The sequence below is a fragment of the Carcharhinus amblyrhynchos genome, chromosome 32 (genome assembly GCF_965287045.1).
Source record: "Carcharhinus amblyrhynchos chromosome 32, sCarAmb.v2.hapA, whole genome shotgun sequence".
NCBI lineage: Eukaryota > Metazoa > Chordata > Chondrichthyes > Carcharhiniformes > Carcharhinidae > Carcharhinus > Carcharhinus amblyrhynchos.
In genome coordinates this window covers 15,997,287-16,010,736 of record NC_137355.1, presented here as the reverse complement: position 1 = coordinate 16,010,736, position 13,450 = coordinate 15,997,287, and the positions used below count along the sequence as shown (strand labels likewise).

Genomic DNA, 13,450 nt, shown 5'->3' with positions numbered 1-13,450 from the left:
GAGTGTGGGTGACTGGAGCACTTTCACTGTAGCTTCGTTGCAGTGTAAATGTAAGCCTACTTGTGACGCCAATAAATAAATAAAATGTGGAGAGGCTACCAGAGGGTCAAAGGGGGGAGGTCACTGATAAGTCCTTTCAGCTGTAGTGGAGAGAGGCTGGAAGCCCTGTGAAAGCCCTCAGGCTGTACGCTTGATAGGAAATGTGTATAGTAAATAGAAAGCTGTAATTGGAAATGTGGTGAGACGCCTCAGAGAGTCACAGGCTGCGATGAAAGAAATTGAATACTATTGCAGTTTGAGTAATGTTGGATTGGAGGTGTTAATGACTTGTCCTTTCCATGACATTTCCGGACATATATTTTTGGGCAAAGGGGATTTAAGGCTGACACTTCCCCCCAGTCTAGAACTGAAGAGGTGCCTGACTGTCGGGACAAGCCTTCCTCTGGGTGAGATGTTAAACTAAAACCCCATGTACCAGATGAATGTAAAATCCCATGGCATTGTTTCGAAGAGGAGCAGGAGATGAGGGCGGCGCAGTGGTTAGCACTGCCGCCTCACAGCACCAGGGACCCGGGTTCGATCCCTGGCTTGGGTCACTGCGTGGACTTTGCACATTCTCCCCGTGTCTGCGTGGGTTTCCTCCCACAGTCCAAAGTTAGGTTGATTGGCCATGATCTATTGCCCCTTAAGTGTCAGGGGAACAAATAGGGCAAATATGTGGGAATTACTGGGATAGGGCCTGGGTGGGAATGTGGTCGGTGCAGACCCGATGGACTGAGTGGCCTCCTGCACTGGAGGGATTCTGATTCACTGTCCAAAGATGTGCATTGGTGGATTGGCCATGCTAAATAGCCTCTTAGTGCCCAAAGATGCACTGAGTCGGTGGATTGGTCATGGTAAATTGTTCCTTAGTGTCCAAAAGTATATAGGTTAGGGGGATTAATGTGGTAAATATGTGGGGTTATGGGGTAAGGGGGATGGGCTTGGGTAAGATGCTTTGTTGAAGAGTAGGTGCAGACTCAATGGGCCAAATGGCCTCTTTCTACATTGCAGAGATTCTGAGCGTTCTCCCCTAGTGCCCTATCCAATATTTATCTCTCACTCAGTGGGCACCCTGAGCTCAGAATCCTGGTGTTGCTGACGTGTTTAGGCCCCACCCCTCCAGCTGGCTGTGTTCTCCTCACCAGCACTTTGAGTGCCGTTTAATCAGGCGAGGAAAGGTGGCTGCGGGATCTTGCTTTGCACAAATTGGCTGCCATTACACCAGAGTCCGCACTCAAGAGGAAGAAAAATAATTTACTGGCTGCAGGGCGATTTGGGAATTCCTGAGGTTGCGAAAGGCGCTATATAAATGCAAATTCATCAAACAAAGTTGATATTGGATGGGTTGGTTTGGACGGTTGGCTGCCATAAATGATTGTGGGTCCGAGGACAATGAGCAATAGATGTTGTGAGCAGAGAGAAACCTTCAACTGTGCAGGGGAGGCGATGGCCTAGTGGTATTATCGCCAGACTATTAATCTAGAAACTCAGCTAATGTTCTGGGGACCCGGGTTCGAATCCCGCCAAGGCGGATGGTGGAATTTGAATTCAGTAAAAATTTCTTGAATTGGGAATCTACTGATAACCATTGTCAGGAAAATCCATCTGGTTCACTAACGCCCTTCAGGGAAGGAAATCTGCCGTCCTTACCCGGTCTGGCCTACATGTGACCTCAGAGCCACAGCAATGTGGTTGACTCTCAACTGCCCTCGAGCAACCAGGAATGGGCAATAAACGCTGGCCCAGCCAGTGACACCCATGTCCCACAAATGAATGAAAAAAAAACCTGAAAAGCTGTTCTCGGAGAATTGTAAAGTGGGGGGAATTTTGCATTTATTTCTTGTGGATCTAGTTGGAATAAAAGGGAACACTGCAAATTATTTATGAAATGATCTCTTTGGAGCCAATTTGCCTTGTAATGTCACCTTATTCTTGTGCCCTCCTTTGGTGTCCACCCTCTTTCCTGAGGAAACCCTTGTTGCAAGACCTTGGAAACAATTTGACAACTCACCTACTGAGGGATTGTGCCTGCTCTGTCCTCACCCTGGATGTGATAACCATTCCAGGGTCCCAAGAGGTTCTGGGGCCCTGCACTCTCCCTCTTTCTGGAGATACCCCCATGATGTCACTGCATGCCCCCTGGTGGTCCGTCCACCAGTGAGGCCCAAGGCCCGGGCCTGCCCACCCTCCTAGCTGGGAGTCGAGTCGCCCCTTTCAGCTGTCCCTCTTGCCAATCTAAGCTTGCAGGTGGCTTGTTAAGGTGTAGAAATAGGCCATTCAGCCCATCAGGTCTGCATCCACTCTCCATCAGAGCATGTGTTTCTAATCTATTGCTAATATTTCTGGCGCTAACATTCAAAGTAGAATCATAGAATCCCTACAGTGCAGAAGGAGGCCATTCAGCCCATCGAGTCTGCACCAATTTGGCATCTTAACCAGGCACACATACCCTCCTCCCCAGCCTGTCCAATCTCCGTAACCCCTAATCCACCTAAAACTGCACATCTTTGGACACCAAGGGGCAATTTAGCACGGCCAATCCACCCAACCCATATGTTTCTCAGGCTGTGGGAGGAAACAGGAGCACCCAGAGGAAACACGCAGACACGGGGAGAACATGCAAACTCCACACAGACAGTGACCCAAGCTGGGAATCGAACCTGGGTCCCTGGTGCTGTAAGGCAGCAGTGCTATCCCACTGTGTTGAAGAAATGCACTGCACTGTGGAAGACTTTACACTTGTGTATGGAGAGTTTCCAGATTTCCATTGGCACCTGTGGCCTTCCAGTCCATTGCCCTTGTGTCAAATGTTCATGCATGTGCCAGTCAGCCAATGGCTGGTGAACTATTCAACCTTGGAAGGCATCAGAACTGAATCCTTTTTTCCTTGACCGTCTGGTGCAGGTAGTGAGGGACAAAGCCGAGGAAGGAATTGAGAGTGAGAATGAGTGCTTTTAAACTTGATTTGCCATCATGTTTCCGTTCTCCTCCTTCCTGAAGCTCCTACCACTTTATCCAAATGATTGACCACCCCTCCTTGTGTGAGGCAGTGTTACACTTTTCTGCCTGACAGAAAATCCTGTGAAATGCCTTGGAAGAGTTCAGGATTTCGAGGGTACTGTATATAAGGGTGGCAACAGTGGTTAGCACTGCTGCCTCACAGCCCCAGAGTTCAATTCCTGGCTTGAGTCACTGTCTGCATGGGTTTCCTTCAGTTACTCCAGTTTCCTCCCACAGTCCAAAGATGAGCAGGTTAGGTGGATTGACCATGCTAAATTACCCTTTAGTGTTAGGGAGACTAGCAGGGTAAATACATGGGGTTATAGGGATAGGGTCTAGGTGGGATAGTTATCGATGCAGGCTCGATGGGCTGAATGGCCACCTCCTGCACTGTAGGGATCCTATTCTTTGTGAATCGGCCCATTGAGCCTGCACCCACCGCAATCGCCACCCAGGCTCTATTCCCGTAACCCCACATGTTTACCCTGCTAATCCTCCTGACACTAAGGGTCAATTTATCATGGCCAGTCCATCTAATCCACACATCTTTGGACACTGAGGGAGAATTTAGCATGGCCAATCCACCTAACCTACACATGCTTGGAGTGTGGGAGGAAACCGGAGTGCTGAGGAAACCCACGCAGACATGGGGAGAACGTGCAAGCTCTACACAGACAGTGACCCAAGGTGGGAATCGAACCTGCTCCCTGGCGCTAAGAGGCAGCAGTGATAACCACTATGCCCCTCCATCCCTCAGGTCTCATCTGGCAGATGGCATCTCCACAGTCAGCACTCCTCCAGTGAAGATTGGTGAGGGACAGGTTGTGCTGACATTCTTCAAAATGCTTTATTTGTTTATCTGTTGAGATGTTTAGATTGGGGAAGGCTGAAGAATTTCCTTCATGCCTGTAGATGGTGAGAGGGAAGAGTGTATGCCATCTCTTTGTGCTTAATCTGGGCATGATGTGTGCCTTGCCATATTATTGGTGGTAATCCAATTTATTTGTAAGTAGGTCATGCAATGATGTGCTGATTTGCTTCACATTGCACATTTGTCAAGTGACGTTAATTAGTTAAGGTGAGATCCATGCTTTCAGAATCAGCTCCTTGACTTGAGATTTTTCTTTATTCATTTGTGACACATGGGTGTCACTGGCTAGGCCAGTATTTATTGCCCATCCCTAGTTGCTCTTGTACATGTGGCTCTGGAGTCACCTGTAGGCCAGACCGGGTAAGGACGGCAGATTTCCTTCCCTAAAGGAACATTAGTGAACCAGATGGGTTTTTTCCAACAATGGTTCCGTGAAGCCAAAAAAGAAAATGCTGGAAAATCTCAGCTGGTCTGGCAGCACCTGCCAGGAGAGAAAAGAGCTGAGGTTTTGGGTCCAGTTGACCCTTTGTCAATGGCTTTATGGCCATCAGTAGATTCATAATTCCAGACCTTTTAAAAAAAAAAATTGAATTCAAATTCCATCATCTGCCGTGGCGGGATTCGAACCCGGTTCCCCAGAACATTAGCTGAGTTTCTGGATGAATTTGTCTAGCAATAATCCCACTAGGCCGCCACCGGCCCCCCCCGCCAATAACATGGTGAACTCATACCACCAGGATCGACGGGCGCGGATACATGGAAGGAGAAGCTGGGCTCACCCATGTGGGAGAGGAGGTTGTATTTGTGACCACAAGGACGGCCCAAAGCCCGTGATATCACTGTGGAAGTGTGGTGGCTGTTGTAATGTAGGAAACACAGTAAGCCTTGCCTTGGGGTAAGTGGCATCACTGATTGCTATTATTTTCAGCTACTGTCACTCAGGCGTAGAACGTTTAGTCAGTCCTTGGTGTCTTGTGACCTTGCCTGGAAAGGACAATGCACGGACGTCGTGGCGAGAACCAGTTCTGGCTTCGCTCCGAGGTCATTAATGGCTGTTGATCCTCATTCGCGAGGTCGATGTGTGAAGATGGTCCAATGGGACCAGGTATCGGGCGACTAAGGGAACCAGAACCCAGCTTCCCTCTCTGATCCGACTGCTCTTCCTTAGAACGGACGTTTGGATGTTTTAAAGGAGTGGCTCAGCTGGCAACACTCTCATCCGTGAATCGCAAGGTTCTGGGTTCAAGTCCCACTCCAGGGCTTCAGCGCAAGTATCGAGGCTGGCACTTCAGTGCCACACTGAGAGAGTGCCACACTGTTGCAGGTGTCATTTGTTGGAACGAGGCCCAGTTTGCCTAATTGGGTGGATGTAAATGATCTCTTTCGAGGGAAGTTATCCCTGCTGTTTATAAGTTTGAGTGGCATGGACAGAGCGGGTAGTGAGAAGCTGTTTCCAAGGGTGAAAAAGTCAAGTACTAGGGGACATAGATGTGTGGGGAAAAATTTAGAGGAGATATGCGAGGTAAGTTTTTATTTTACACAGAGGGTGGGGAATGTCTGGAACGCGCTGCCCGGGGAGGGGGTGGGAGCAGGTACAATAACGGCATTTAAGTGGGAGCTAGAGGAATACATGAATGGGACGGGAAGGGAAGGATACAGACTCTAAGTGTGTACGGTTTTAGTTTAGGCAGGTATCATGATCAGCGCAGGCTCGGAGGGCTGAAGGGCCTGTTCCTGTACTGGACTGTTCTTTGTTTTTTTTTGTCCTGGCCAATTGTTCTCACCAAATCGACACCATGAAAGAAGGATTTATTTGGTTATTCTCATGTTTCTGTTTGTGGAATCACGCTTTATGCAAATTAGACATGCAGATTCTGCCATTCCAGCAGAAGCACCCCCCCCCCCCCCCCCCCACCGCGCCATCCCCCAGCCTAATGGCCCTGGCAATGACCCCCCCCCACCCCAACAGCGAAGTTAAGGTTTATTTATTAGTGTCACAAGAAGGCTTACATTAACACTGCAATGAAGTTACTGTCAAAATCCCCTAGTCGCCACACTCCGGCACCTGTTCGGGTACACTGAGGGAGAATTTAGCGCGGGCAATGCACCCTAACCAGCACGTCTTTCGAATTGTGGGAGGAAACCGGACCACCTGGAGGAAACCCACGCAGACACGGGGAGAATGTGCAGCCTCCACACACAGTGACCCCAACCCGGTAATCGAACCCGGGTCCCTCGCACTGTGAGGCAGCAGTGCTAACCACTATGCCACCGTGCCGTCCCCTACCCCTGCAAGCACCACCCCCACCGTTTCGACAGTGCTTTGTTGGTGGTAGGGCACTTTGTGATGTCCATCGGCAGTAAAAGGCATGAGGCAAGTCTTTAAAGATACAGTGCTAACATTTGCTGCCACCTAAGGTTGATTCCTTGTCTCCACTTGATGTTGTACACTCCCTGTCCCTCTGCTAGCCCGCCTCAGACAAACGGAACAGCGGACTTTGGGCCCTACGACTGGACAACAGCCAGAAGGCGGCACTCTTTGTCTCGCCTTCCAGACGTCTCCCCGGTGGATGACCCCCTTCGCTCGGCCCAGCTCGGCCTAGGTTTGGGCCTCCCTGACGCGAACCTCAAGGGTTGCCTTCTGGACAGCGGGAGAAAGCGGGCGCAGCTGGTGAACCGTCTGAAAGAGGCACACCGTCTTCTGGAGGGGCAGTCGGCGCAGCTGCGGGAACGCGAGGATCAACTACTGGAAAGCAAGGCCAAGATCGAGCTGCTTTCGGTCAAGCAGAGAGTAAGGACCATTATTCTTCTCAGATGCATTGAAAATGTATTTTCAAATTTCATAGAACCTTTAAAAGTTCATTTGTGGGACATGGGCATCACTGACTAGGTTCAGCATTTATTGCCCATCCCTAGTTGCCCTTGGAGGGCAGTTGAGTCACCACCATTGCTGTGGCTCTGGAGTCACATGTAGGCCACACCGGTTAAGGATGGCAAATTTCCTTCCCTAAAGGACATTACGGACCGGATGGGTTTTTCTGATGATGGTTTCATGGGCATCAGCAGATTCTTAATTCCAGATTTTTTTTATTGAATTTGAATTCCACCAGTTGCCATAGCGGGATTCGAACCTGGATGCCCAGAGCATTAGCTGAGTTTCTGGATTAATGGTCCAACTAGGCCCTTCCGAATCATAGAATCCCTACAGTACAGAAGGAGGCCATTCAGCCCATCGAGTCTGCATTGACTACAATCCCACCCAGACCCTATTCCCGTAACCCCTATTTACCCTGCTAATTCCCCTGACACTAGGGTCAATTTGGCATGGCCAATCAACCTAACCTGCACATCTTTGGACACTAATTAACTCAGTGGGAAAGGTACCTCAGCTGTCACCATCTAGAAGGACAAGGGTAGCCGGCAAAAGGGAACGCCACCACCTGCAAGTTCCCCTCCAAAACCATGCCATCTTGACTTGGAAATATGTTGGCCGTTCCTTCACTGTCGCTGGATCAAAGTCTTTGAACTCCCTCCCTAACAGCAATGTGGGTGTACCTACACCACATGGAACTGCAGTAGTTCAAGAAGGCAGCTTGCCACCACCTTCTCGAGGGTAATTAGGGATGGGCAGTAAATGCCAGTGTTGCCCACGTACACGACCTGAATTTGAAAAGGGAAAATATAGTCGCAATCAAATTCAGCAAGAAACGGCAGAGGAACTTCATTACCCGGAGAGTTTCTCTTTTGTTGCTTGCTTGATTATTCTTCTTTTTATTTTCCAGCAATTGGAAACTTCGATTTCTCAACTGGAAGGAGAGAAGAACATGTTGGAAATGTCACGGCTTGAAGATCAAAAGAAAAGTGGAGCCCTGCAAGATAAGTAAGCTGGCCTGTGGACGAATGTATTGTTTGTAGGTTTGTGTCTGAGAGTCTCGGCCCATTGTCTCCATGCTACAGGAGGAGGCCATTCAGCCCTTCAAACCTGTTCCCGCCATTCATTATTATCATGGCTGATCATCAAATTCACCTCCCACTTTCCCCACATATTCCTCGATCCCTTTAGCCCCAAGAACTATATCTAATTTCTCCTTGAAATCACACAACGTATTGGCCTCAACTACTTTGTGGGAGTGAACTCCACACATTCACCACCCTCTGGGTGAAGAAATTTCTCCTCACCTCAGTTCTAAAAGATTTACCCCTTATCTTCAAACTATGACTCTTGGTTCTGGACTCCCCCACCATCGGGAACGTTCTTTCCAAATCCACTCTGTCTAACCCTGTGAGAATTTTATAAAGTTCTATAACATCCTCGTTCACTCTTCTAATCTCCAGTGAGCTTGATCCTAACCAATTTAGTTCTCCTCATATGACAGACCTGCCATCGCAGGAATCAGCCTGATCATGAGTTAGGGATATGATGATGGATATTTCAAACAGAAGTTTTAACATTTCAGATCCCTTGGATTCAAATCTCTCCATAGCCATGCCCTTCCCAATCTATCCAAAAAGGAATTGGTACTTAAAGTTGTACAAGACTTGGTAAGGCCACACTTGGAATACTGTGTAAAGTTCTGGTCACTATTATAGAAAGGATATTATTAAACTAGAAAGAGTGCAGAAGAGATTTACTAGGATGCTACTAGGACTTGATGGATTGAGCTATAAGGAGAGGCTGGATAGACTGGGACTTTCTTCCATGGAGTATAGAAGGCTGAGGGGTGATCTTATAGAGGGAGGTCTATAAAATAATGAGGGGCATAGATCAGCTAGTCAATATTTTTTCCCAAAGGTAAGGGAGTCTAAAACTAGAGGCCATAGGTTTAAGGTGAGGGGGAGAGACACAAAAGTGTCCAGAGGGCAATTTTTTCACAGCAGGTGGTGTGTGTCTGGAATGGACTGCCAGAGGTAATAATAAAGATTTTATCTTTTAAAAGCATTTAGACAGTTACACGGGTATGATGGGTATAGAGGGGTATGGGCCAAATGTGGGCAATTGGGATTAGCTTAGGGTTTTAAAAAAAAAGGTCGGCATGGACAAGTTGGGCTGAAGGGCCTGTTTCCATGCTGTAAACTTCTATGACTCTGAGTCCTCCAGCCCCATGGTGCTCTGCAAACTTGGCATTCTTTCAACTTTGGCCTCTAGAGTATTGTTATAATCCAGCTCAAACTCCATACGAAATCAACCTAGACCATAAGTTTTGCACTTTGAATTTTGACACGGGTAAGCTCAAGATGTTTCACTCTAGGTTTGATTCAAACAACCCACTAGGGAGCTTTTATCAAACAAAGTTTATTTAAGAGTATAGTTAACATATATAGTAAGAAAATTAGCAATAACTTTTACCAATTACAAACAGGAACAAAAAACAATTATGATATTGTGTAAACCTTAACGACTAAATGCACTGTTCCAACACAACAATCCTCCTTACAAACATACAACCATCCCAGGTTTAGCACAGAAAATAAGAATTTTCATGTGCTTTTGCAACTCAGCAATGCTTGCTGTGAATTAATCCTTTGGTTGGAGAATTGAAACTGTGGCTTTTCCGTTCTGGAATTCCCAGCACCTCGAGGTAGAGATAGAGCCACGGCTACCCTCTAGCTAGCCAACCACCAACTGCAAAAGCTTCACTCCAGGAAGGCAAGAAAACCTGCTTCCAGCTGGCCAGCAGAATTTCCAGTACCAGAAAGAGAGAGAGAGAAACACACTGCCTCCAATCTATTGTTCAAACACCTTCTAAGTAGTTAGCAGCTAATTAGCAACTTGAAGTAGAATCATAGAATCCCTACAGTGCAGAAGGAGGCCATTTGGCCCATTGAGACTACACCGGCCGCAATCCACTCCAGACCCTATCCACGCACTTTACACTGCTAATCCGACGCTAACAGTTTAGCACGTCCAATCAACCTACCCCGCACATCTTTGGACTGTGGGAGGAAACCGGAGCACCTGGAGAAAACCCACACAGACATGGGTAGAGTGTGCAAACTCAGTACAGACAGTGACCCAAGGCCGGAATTGAACCCGGGACCCTGGCATTGTGAGGCAACAGTGCTAACCACTGTGCCGCCCTCTCGGGAGAGGAGAAAACTATCCCACCTGACCCGTCAATCAGTCTTCCCATATCAATTCAAAAAGGGTCATAAACTCCCAGAGAGTGCATTAGGCCCAGATTAAAAATAAACAAAGCCCCATTTAAGCAGCAATAAAAGGACATCTAATCATTCAGCTCAGTGCCACAATGAACAGAGCTGCTTATAACTGCAGAGAAAATGATTTAAAAACAAACTTTTCTTAAAGGCACAGTAGCATCACAGCATCCCTGACAGTGCATCATTTCCTCAGCAGTGGACGGGGTGGGTCACCTGGATTAGGTGCTCAGGTCCCTGGTGGGGGACTCAAATCCAGATGTTTCTGCCTTGAGATCAGAGTGTGACTCACTAAACCACTGCCTGATAAGGGAGTGCTAGCTTCATTCATTAGTAATGATTGTGCAATGAAAAATCTGCTGTTTTTAGGGTTTCACACCTGGAGGCTGAAATGGCGAAAACAAAATCCTCACTGGACTTGATCACTCGTGGTCACGGGTCTAACCCCTCTCATCCCCCTGTCTCGTTCTCCTCCATTAAGTTGGAAGATGGGGCGTTAAAACAGGTGAGTGCTGTTATGCTGGTGTATCGCTGTGATCTTTCGCATCATTTTTAAACACTAGCGAATTGATCTGCTTTGTCGTCCTTGTATCAGGGAGGTAAGGGCAGCACGGTGGCACAGTGGTTGGCACTGCTGCCCCACAGCGTCAGGAATTTATACACCCATCTCAAAGCACTCTGCTAGGTACTTACTGTAGTTGCTGTTGTAATGTCGGAGCTCCCACAAACGGCAATGTAACAGTGGCCAGGTACAAGAGTGGGGTGGCACGGTGGTTAGCGCTGCTGCCTCACAGCACTAGGGCCCCAGGTTCAATTCTGGCTTTGGGTCACAGTCTGTGGGCCAGTGTGGGAGGAAACCAGAGTACCTGGTTTCCTCCCACACTCCAAAGATGGGCGACTGAGGTGGATTGGCCGTGCTAAGTTGTCCATTAGTGCCAGGGGGATTATCAGATTAAAAATGTGGGGTTATAGAGATGGGGCCTGGCTGGGATTGTAGGTGCAGGCTTGATGGGCCAAATGGCCACCTTCTGCACTGTAGGGATTGTATACTGTTCGCTGATGTTGATTGAGGGATGCATGTTGGCCCGGACACGGGGGGAGAACTCCCCTCATCCGGCGGGATCTTTTACTTTCAGCCCAGCAGGCAGCTTTGGTTTATCTGGTTGACTGCGCTCCCTCAATCCTGCACTGGGGCTTTTCAAACCTGTCCCAATTTGATTCCGGAACTGGAAGGACAAGTTCTCCTGACATGAGACACAGCTGAAGCGGTGAACTCGTGCGTGCCGGCAGGCTCATGCTGACTCTGTTCCCACGTTCGCACGCTCTGAAAAGCCTGGCTGTTTGGCTTTGTTCCTTACATTGGGCATCAGAGCCCACGGCAATAACTCTGATTCCGCCCTGTCTGAACACAATGCAGGACAGGCTGTTGCTCAATCCAGGCTGACAAGCCTGTTAGTTGTCAACAAGTCAGCAGAGAGTGCTCCACTGTGCTGAATAAGTAAATGGAACAAGTGTGGCACGGTGGTTAGCACTGCTGCCTCATACTGCCGGGGACCCGGGTTCGATTCCCAGCTCGGGTCAATGTCTGCGTGGAGTTTGCATGTTCTCCAAATGTCTGCGTAGATTTCCTTAGTGTGCACCGGCAGGGTGGCACAGTGGTTAGCACTGCTGCCTCACAGCGCCAGGGACCCGGGTTCGATTCCCGGCTTGGGTCACCGCCTGTGCGGAGTTTGCATGTTCTCCCCGTGTCTGCGTGGGTTTCCTCCCACACTCCAAAGGTGTGCGGGTTAGGTTGATTGTCAATGCTAAATTGCCCCTTAGTGTCTGGGGGACTAAATAGGATAAATAGGGCAGCACGGTAGCACAGTGGTCGGCAGTGCTGCTTCACAGCTCCAGGGACCTGGGTTCGATTCCCGGCTCGGGTCACCGTCTGTGTGGAGTTTGCACATTCTCCTCGTGTCTGTGTGGGTTTCCTCCGGGTGCTCTGGTTTCCTCCCACAGTCCAAAGATGTGCGGGTTAGGTTGATTGGCTGTGCTAAGTTGACCATAGATCCATAGGTTAGAGAGGATTAGTGGGTAAAATATGTAGGGATTGGGGGGTAGGGCCTGGGTGGGATTGTGGTCGGTGCAGACTCGATGGGCCGAATGGCCTCTTTTGGCACTGTAGGGATTTTATGATTTCTATGAAAAACAAATTACTGCGGGGATGCTGGAATCTGAAACCAAAAGACAAAAGTGCTGGAAAACCTCCGGCAGCATCTGTAAGGAGAGAAAAGAGCTGATGTTTTGAGTCCAGGCAAAGCTTTAACGAAGGGTTATCTGAACTCGAAACATCAGCTCTTTTCTCTCCTTCCAGATGCTGCCAGACCTGCTGAGATTTTCCAGAATTTCCTGTCTAGCTAGGGTAAATATGTGGGGTTACGGGGTTAGGGCCTGGGTGGCATTGTGGTCAGTACAGACTTGATGGGCTGAATGGCCATCCCTACTGCACTGTAGGGATTCCACGATTCCTCCGATACTCCGGTTTCCTCCCACGTTCTGAAAGACATGCTAAGACTGCACTGACCCAAACAGGCGCCGGAGTGCGGCGACTAGGGGGAATTTCACAGTAACTTCATTGCAGTGTTAATGTATGCCTTACTGTGTTGAATAAGTGATCTTTAACATTGCAGTCCTTGGCTGCAACGCTCGTCCTGAAGGTTTAACGTCTGTTCGCCAGCTCTGTTCAGACAATCCGACCTTTCAGAGCAAGTGAGAAGGGTTTGTGTCCCAGCTGGAGGTTAGCCACAGCCTGGCGAGTCCAGACTTGTCCCTTAGGTCCAGCAAGTCAGGCTTTTTTTCCCTAACTATAGTTTCCTCTGGCACGGGGAGAAGAACTGTGCAGTTTGCAATGAAAGCCTCGTTTTAATCTTCTCCAATCAAATCCTAACTTGCATTTATTTTTTTTATGTGTACTCCTCTTTTCCCCTCCTCCACTTTCTCCCCATCGTCACCCTTCTTTCTTCTCTCCCCTCTCTCCGGTGGGGTGGGGGGGGTGGATGGTGGTGGGTGGGGGGTGTGGGGGGGGAACGGTGGGGTCGTCATCAGGGGAAGGACGGCCTGTTCCGGGAGCTGCAGTCTGTGCGGGAGACTCTCCGCTTTTACGAAGATCAGATGAGGAACCTGGAGGAAGAGCGCGACAGAGCCAAAGAAGACTTGAGAAACTTCCGGGAGGTGGGTCTGCTTTTCCGCAACGCCTCACGGTGGGGTTTCCTGGAATGGCGTGGCACACAAGGACATTCGGCCCATTGTGTGTCCATGCAAGCCCTAGAATGTAGAACAGTACAGCGCAGGAACAGGCCCTTTGTCCCACTGTGTTGACACCAAATTAAACTAATCCCC

General features: G+C 48.8%; 1 protein-coding gene across 1 annotated transcript in view; it reads left to right on the top strand.

Annotated features, from left to right (window-relative positions):
• Window positions 1-13,450, top strand: part of LOC145360664 (uncharacterized) — a 104,126-nt gene that overhangs the window by 16,821 nt on the left and 73,855 nt on the right. Inside the window, exons 3-6 of the mRNA XM_080216012.1 lie at window positions 6,383-6,704; window positions 7,696-7,793; window positions 10,439-10,574; window positions 13,157-13,282. Of these exons, the coding sequence (XP_080072138.1) occupies window positions 6,383-6,704; window positions 7,696-7,793; window positions 10,439-10,574; window positions 13,157-13,282 (682 nt within the window). The remainder of the gene's footprint in view (window positions 1-6,382; window positions 6,705-7,695; window positions 7,794-10,438; window positions 10,575-13,156; window positions 13,283-13,450) is intronic.